This window comes from Priapulus caudatus, unplaced genomic scaffold, assembly GCF_000485595.1.
Source record: "Priapulus caudatus unplaced genomic scaffold, Priapulus_caudatus-5.0.1 Scaffold75, whole genome shotgun sequence".
Taxonomy (NCBI): domain Eukaryota; kingdom Metazoa; phylum Priapulida; class Priapulimorpha; order Priapulimorphida; family Priapulidae; genus Priapulus; species Priapulus caudatus.
The window spans coordinates 599,684-608,362 of NW_014577136.1; the positions used below are offsets into that span (position 1 = coordinate 599,684).

General features: G+C 44.0%; 1 protein-coding gene across 1 annotated transcript in view; it reads left to right on the forward strand.

Annotated features, from left to right (window-relative positions):
• LOC106821506 (carboxypeptidase B-like) overlaps positions 1-2,698 on the forward strand; it is a 42,985-nt gene extending 40,287 nt beyond the window's left edge. The window contains exons 10-11 of the mRNA XM_014826353.1: positions 1,264-1,348; positions 1,699-2,698. Coding sequence (XP_014681839.1) covers positions 1,264-1,348; positions 1,699-1,898 — 285 coding nt within the window. The 3' untranslated portion in view covers positions 1,899-2,698. The remainder of the gene's footprint in view (positions 1-1,263; positions 1,349-1,698) is intronic.
• The last annotated feature ends 5,981 nt before the right edge of the window (positions 2,699-8,679 follow it).

An 8,679-nucleotide genomic window follows, 5' to 3' on the forward strand; every position in this document is an offset into this window, starting at 1 on the left:
CTGTGCGTCTACACACGTACACCGTACGTACTTGCGCGTCCACCACTTACGACCTGTAGTACTTGGTCTACACCAACGTACACCCGTACGTGGTCTACACACGTGACACCCGTACGAGCTGGGTCCACACCGTAACCTGACGTTATGTGAGGTCTTACACCAGTACACCCGTACGTGGTCTATCACCGTCTACCGTACGTTACGTGCGCCGTCCACACAAAGTACACCCGTACGTACGTGGCCGTCTTACACCACGTACACCGCTCGCTGTTTCTGTTGTCGTCTACAACACGTACACCGCTTACGTGGGTGTATCTACACCACGCTTACACCGTAACGTACGCATGGGTTTATCACCACGTGCAGCCGCTACGTACGTGGTCTACACACGTACACCCGTACGTTACAAGAAAAATAGGGGTCCTACACCACGTACACGTTACGTGGTTACACACGTACGCCGTACCCGTTGTCTACACCACGTACACCGCGTACGTACGTGAGGTTCTCACCACGTCCAACCCAGTACGTGAGGTCTACACAACGTACACCCGCCTACGTGCTGGGTCTTACACCACGTATACTAACCCGTACAGTTGCGTGGCGTCTTACACAACGATACACCCGTACGTGGGTGGTCTAGAACACTACCCCGTTACGTTGTGATGTATCTAACACGCTACACCGTACTGTACGCTGTCTAACACAATACACTCCGTATATACGTGGGTCTACACCACGTACACCCGTACGTGCGTGGGTCTCCACTACGTACACCCGTACGTGGGCCTACACCACGTACACCCGTACGTGCGTGGGTCTCCACCACGTACACCCGTACGTACGGGGGTCTACACCACGTACACTTGTACGTACGTGGGTCTACACCACGTACACCCGTACGTACGTGGGTCTACACCACGTACACCCGTACGTACGTGGGTCTACACCACGTACACCCGTACGTGGGTCTACACCACGTACACCCGTACGTGGGTCAACACTATTCCCACTATATTACAAAGAAAAGTAAATGCATGTTGTAAAATCTAAGCTTTAAATAAGTAGTCAGAACGCAGAATTTGTTGATGGATTTTAGCAGACGAGAGATTTCGGGCAAAGCAAATTTTTGCGATTTCAGGGGTTCCTATTTTCTAGAATAGATTCTTTTATTTTGATTTCAATTAATTAATGTTATACTGTCCTATCGCTAGAAACCATTTACAATCTCGATTTCACAGCTGTCTGTCGCTGTATTTCTAGTACATGCTGGCCGTGGATGCGACCGATGAGCTGTGGAAAGTGAATAATACGATTTACATCGTCGGCTCCGTCGCCAACAGCATCTGTAAGCACCGTACTATCTAGCCAGCGTTATTGAGTTTAACATGAAATTTTCACCGAGCCCGCTATGTTAAGACAATGCTCATACGAAGGTTTATTATGTTTCCTGCTGTTTAATTACACGCGCACGTGCTGCGCGTGTATCTATTGTAACGGGATAAAACGCGTTCATTGACGTTAGCGCTGCCCGTAGGCAGCGCGACGATATTAAAATAATATACGAAATAGTAATACATCATCGGCTGTTGGCGAACACGCCATTATTAAATTCCCAATTATTGCACAATTTTAAATAAGTTTTTTCTTGCCTTCTTCCGATGTACATTGACGACCGATCTGTCACCGTCCGTATAGATCGAGCCAGCGGGGACAGCATCGACTGGTGGTACGATGTCGCCGGTATCAAGTACTCGTACGGAGTCGAACTTCCCGGGAAGGGCTATCACGACTTCATCCTGCCACCTTCGCGCATTGTGCCCGTGGGGGTCGAGACGTTTGAAGCTATCAAGTACATGGCGCTAGAGGTCATGAGGGAGGCGGTCGAAAGAGAGTAGCGGCCTGCTCCGTGTATGCACCCTACACAGCGTCCTCCGTTAACCACCTTCTTAGTCGTAGGTACGTACGGTGAGCATGCGTGTACGTATGCCCACATGTTCCCACAGCGCGAAGACGGTTTGTTCCACTCGATTCCTTCCACACTGTGCGACCGACACCAGGGTTCGGCGAACCTATGTAAGTAGTCATATTAAGTGAATGAAATGGCATTTGTTTGCAAATAAATTCACGTTATATCCGGCCATTTATGAAAACGAGTCGGTGAGATGCACGTGAAAAACTTACTAAATTATTATTCTATTCTAATGGCAGCGCGTAATAATGTATTGTGTGGCTAAATAAACGATATGCGATGGTGGTTACGGTCATGTGTCGATTGTAGGTGCTTACGACAGAAGGATCAAGAGATTTGTTGTATATACGGAATTTAAGATTAGATGGGTTGTCTTTTAAGCAGCAATGTATTTGATGGGACAACTATTGCATTTTTTGTGTGAGATAAAAAGGAGCGCGCGCTCAAACGGTGAAGGTGGCCGAGTCGAGTGTGGGCGAACAGAACGTATATATTACATTCTTCATGCTGATGCGAATGAATAGTCTGTATTATAATTACTTGTATATTCTTATAAGATAAAAATTGCGAACATCTCGATTTATTTAAGTTGTTTTTAAATTGAACAGCTACTGCATGGTTATAAGTGATGTGGCTCTCACTCAGCGATTGTTAAATAATTGTGCTTTAGACGTTCACGCAGCTTTGTCCATGTTAGTTTGAATAAAGTTATACGTGCATAACACACATCTGAAAATAAATGTTTTTTTGTCGTCATAGCCAGAAAGCCAGATAGCCATATTGAAAATGTGTGACCACGGCACTGTCTTGTTGTCCGGTCAGGTTCAGTGTTGCCCTCAATCATATCCATCAAGCTGCCTATTAATTGTTGGTGTTCATGAATTCCCTGCGAATTTTTCATCCTAAAGTAACAAAAATGTATCGTTGATGCAACACTTTCATTAGTGCTTTCTTAAGGCATAATTTCTTGGCGTATTACTTACTCATACGCGCTCCCTAGCTGCAATTTAGAGGCACCTTGGACGGTGAGCGATGCATTCTCTTTGAAGATTTCAAGAAAATTCCCCCTGCGTTAATTCACGTTCACGTAAAGTATACGTTTATTGTAACAAAATTATTGTCGATACGAAACTGCGGATAATGCCCCCACATGCTCCCTGGCGAGCTGTCCCTGTTTTATGCCACCATATGCGGAAACTGGTGGCAGCCTACGACTCCGTCATGAAGGAACAACTTTTGGGAAAAGCTATCTAGACGCCGTAAACCGTGCATTAATAATTACTAAACGCTATAACCACACATCAAGCATATTTATAAATGTTTGTCGATGTCTAAAATACGAACTCATGCTCGCCCAAACGGACGTACGCACGCACACACGCACATGCGCATGCGCGTTTAAATATATACAGACGCAGACGCTTAAATGCAGATTACCACGTACACGCGCACACACGCACGCACTCATGTACATACGCGCGTCACATGCGCACATGCATGCACGCGCACACATGCACGCTTGTGCGCACATTTTAATTAATAATTTGTTTACTGCTGCATACATGGTTATGCTGAATAATTGATTCTGATCGAACAATTTCGGCTGTTTCGGAGTTCTGCGGTTATAAATATAACGAAATAAGCGGTGTCGAGCGTGTTTAAAAGATATTGTATTATATGTTTGTGCTTTTACGTATTGGTACACATTAGCAGAGTTCATTATGCCTGTAATAAAATGAAACCTTTACTGCGTAGCAAGAATAAATTATGCTTTACTGGTTATGTTGTCGTATTAGGCCCTATTATCTGTACGTCTAAACATAGCTTACACGTTATTTTACAAGCTTAACATACACTTACAAGCGTACATAGCTTTAACAAATCATTACAAGCTGGACGCTGAGGTGGCAATATGTTAAACTAAAGGGTTCAGAAATGTTTTGGATCATTCAGTTTAAAGTACAATGAATCGCATTACCTATACGTACTGAAATCACTGAGAACACGCTCCTGGACGCCCTTCCATTAGTTTTTAATTATAGTTCTTAGTCAAATTGTTTTGAGCTATATTCATAATTACAAGAATAAAGAATTACGTATGTAATATAATAATATATCTTGATTAACGTTTATATATTACTTCTAGTAATCATTACTCATTAGCATCAGCTTTAATCAATCAGTGAGTATATCTTGCGGCTACATACCAAAGGCTATTATATTATATAGATTCATGTTGTGAGCTGTAGAGTGACTATTATTACTATCCCGTTTTGCGTAGGTGAAGTGTACGAAACAGCCAATTGTCGATACCAGATATTGTGCAGGAGGTTTACGATGTATACAGGCGAAGTATTAGAGCCGGCGCCGAGTTTATATTCATAGCACAGAGAAGCTTAATTAACTGTCGTCTATTGTGTTTTGGAATAGTATTAATTGTTAGCATCTAAACGTCACTATTGCTCTCCTCGGTAGGGAGTATAATCTTTACGGATTGCCTCACTCCACACCAACGAGGATCCGCTATGCTAGGCAGTGTTTGATGTTATTGCATCAGGCTGACATCTAGCGGACGCAACCAGTAACGGCATCTTACCAATGCTTGTGGTGTAGATAAATAATAAGCAACGTAAGATATGCAGCATGGCTGAGTAGGTCTTGCGGTAGCGCTGCTGCTGAATAATTAAAACTAGCTATTATATTAATAACGAACGGCTGTATTTACAGCTGCAGTCCCATTTCCGTAGAAGATCTTGTTATCTACATTTTGTATCGTCGGAGGGCGAGATATGAAATTGCACTCAAACTAAGAAATTCCTAGTATTGCTATTGTAAAAAAGCAAAACGCCGATATTTTATTTGGAACACAACCATAAAAACGCGCCTAGTGTAGGAAAAAAAATTTAATGTGATCAGTTTCTCTAAGTGGCTGTCCCAGTACTTATTGGATTTTTATAGAAATTACGCGCGTTTCCATGGTAACAAGTGCCGGGGCTAGACTGCCGATTTCGAGACATTCTCACTAGGAAAGGTGTCACACTGAGACTCACGTAGCGTCAGCGGCAGTCTTACTTAAGAGTCTATTAAATCCAGGCAGAATCCGAACTGGGGCTGCCCGAGCCAGCAGTAGCACGCCATATAAATGCATGCAGCTGCTATGACTCATCGATGGGTGTGAATCCGCCGCCGCAGTGGAAGCTGGCTAGCTCGATCTACGTGCAGCGCCATCGTAAGCGTGGAGGCTGTGTGTAACATTGCAGCCGGACAGAACGCAAGGCAAGAGTAAGGCATAGGCGAAAGTACGGCAGACTGAATGTATTGAATGCACAGTGCGGCTGGCGGTTCTGTGCCAGTTGTTATGTAGATACGATTGTCATTGCCCTGCGTTACCGCATAGTTCAATGTTCATGTGATTGCAGTGTCCTGCGAATGAAGCCGCAGCCGCCGCTCAGCGTTGCTCTAGCCGAACAGCGAGTGTTGCTCAGAGACGAGGGAGGGCGTGTTTGCGTGTGAGGAAGCAATGCTTGTTCTATCGTCGTTGTAACTGGATTCAAACATTGATCCTCGAGAATTGCGCCATCATCATGCATCAGTGTTTTCAGGTAATGTCTTCATCCGTCAGTACTCTAAGAATAAGCCACTTCGTAGTTACGCACTGAAGCCCTATGACGTCATCGGGTCATAGGTCATTTGTACATAGCTGAAAAGTTGGATCGCGCGTTCGCTCGTACGCGCTTGCCGTATAATACATAATATGCATGAATGTTATACAGAAGCTATGTAAAATCGTGCGTGCGTTTGTTTTCTGTACTGAATCGATCGACTATCTGCCTGTGCTTTGTGTTTTTTGGATTTTCACGTGTGTATGATATTCATTGTGGGGTATTTTAGGTAGATATGCAGTGTCGTTTCCACTCGGTCAGTCAGTTAACTGCAGCTAGTCAGTTCAGTCAGTCTCGGTCATATCCTTTATTTATGGATGTCTTTTTTCTCCCTGGATTTATTAATTCTAATACAACAGAAATGCACACTCAGACATACATGTCATACATGATATACTTGCAAAGCATATATATTGATTCATGTTTAATGCACATCTAACTACATGTATATGAACAAGGAGGAATGTTAACTCTAAATACATTGTACAAAGCAATGAAAATGGGGAAATTGTGTACGTGTATATATACTTGTATGAAACCTGCAAATGTGATAATTTATAATGTAGCAAGTTTAAAAAATAGCAATGAAATAAATGCGTTTCCATTTTAGAGACAGCCGGGAATAAACATGTATCATAATTTCTTATATTTCATATTATTAATATCTATGAAAATCTTCAATTTAAGTATCATTTGATATTATTAATAAAAAAGAAGGGAGAGAATTGAGAGGAAGGGGTAATGAGTGGATCTTTAACGTGATGACGAGGCGTTGCCATTATGGAAGAGATAGTATCACACAAAGAAAGAGAACAAGGAAAAGAGAAGGGGAATGAGCTAGTGGAATAACAAAATAGTTTGAGTGAAAGACGAAACACACATATGACAGGCAGGAAAGTAAGTGCATGGCTTGAGTAGCAATGTTAATAAACGTTAGATATACACAATAACCCATAAGAATACGGCATAGGCACAGCAAAAATAAGAAATCAACAATCGCAAGAGAAAATATAACAATATGCAGACAACGAACTCCGTAGTTATATATAAGGATAACGGTGCACTTACAAGTACATGTCTGCGACGATCGTGGTGAGACAACACGGCGGTGCGGTGATGATCAAATACTTTCGACAACCCGCAAGAATGAACGCTACTTCGGGTGACAGGAACCACTCGGTGTAAAGAAAAACGCATATGTTAGCCACATAGTAACTACTGCAACATCAATAACAAGAATGTAACATATTCTCTCACGTAATAAGACGTTTAGCAAAATGTACGCGCGGGTCACGGACACCAGTGTAGCGAAGCCGCTGCTTATCGTGGTCGTATAAGACTGTGGTTCCCAACCTTTTGGACTCCCCGTACCCCAAATTTGTTATCTCCTGGTACCCCTTCTCCCATCATAACAGGGGCGTGTACAGGATTTGTACCAGGGGGGGGCGGGGGAACTCTAACCGTAAACTCCCACAAACCTCGCGAGCAACACGAATGTTTTTTGTTTCATTACAGGCTGACAATTTTTTTTGAAATTATCGCCCTTAGATGCGTTATTGCTGCGCGAGCAGAGGGGGGGGTCCGGAGCCCCGCTGGAACCTCCTCTGTACACGCCCCTGCATAAGCAAAATGAAGAACCAACACTGATGTATTGTCATGAATATTTTGACATCATGTTTATGTTTTATTAATGCAGTCGCACAGCGAATTTTACCAATCAAGCGCACTGCGCACGAAACGACAGTTCCATGAGAAGACTGCTGCTGCATGGCAGAAACTAACTTTTTGAACCGCGGTTCAGTTTTTGACAGACTGACTCTCATGTCTCTGCGGATGTCAAGGCGGTTACGGGCTTTTGTCTTGATTGTAACCATCGCTGAAAAGCCTGCTGCACACAGGTAGCTGGTTACAAACGTAACTAGAACGGAAATAGCTTCACGAGCCATAGCCGGGTAGGCCTCGCGTATCTGCTGACTGCACCAAAATTCAGTTACTGACGTTGTTTCTAGGAGGCGCTTCAGTGGCTGTTTATGTTAGGAATAATCTTAGGAATAATGTCGGTACTGCCCTGACGCACAGAGGGGCAACCCTACCGCGCTCGTGCTGCGGGGACGTATGTCTACTGCTGCGCTGGCACACGTAGGGTTTCTCTCCCTCCTCCCTCCGGCCCATGCTGCGTGGGCCCTGCTGCTGCTGCACTGGCACATTTAGGGTCCCCCCTCCTCCCTGCGGCCCGTGCTGCTGCGTGGGCCTCGCTGCTGCTGCTGCGCTGCTTGACCGAAAACCATGATTTGTTGGCACTGTCGACAGAGTGTGATCACCCTGAATCACCCGCTGATTATTATCATGCGGTATTATTGTGTATTATCATGATTATTATCTATGGATTATTATCATGTAGTATTATCATCACTACTTTTAACGAAGTACCCTTCCTTTTTTTCAACGATTCTCTCCTGGTCGAAACGGCTTCATCCTGACAACGTCGCCTTGAATAAGTTCAGGCAGCTCCTTCACATGCCTATCGAAGTATTTGGCCTGACGCTTCTTGTTAAGCTCGAGTTGTTGCATCGCGTGCTTAGTCTCGTGACTCCTCGGCTTCAGAAGTGAGGACGTCGTTGGGACTCTTGTCTTAGTACGCCTTCCGAGGAATCTCTGTGAAGGGCTGGAGTCGACACCTTGCGTAGGAGTGTTCCTCAAATTCAGCAACGCGAGATGTAGATCTTCACCAGACCTCCGACATTTCTTCATGACTTTCTTCGCTGATTTGACTGCCGACTCAACATGCCCATTCGCTTTGCTATTATAGGGTGAGATAGTTTAGTGTTTAATATTCAACTTCTTGATGAAGCTTGCAAACTCTCTTGACGAGAACGGAGGTCCATTATCTCTTACCATCTCATCCGGGATTCTATACCTAGCGAAATGGTTGGTCAACTTGTTGATCACACTCTTCGCAGTCGACTTATACAATCGATCCCAGAAGTTAGATCTATAGCAAACTGTCACTAAGTACTCTTCACCCTCCAAAAACATAAGATCAAC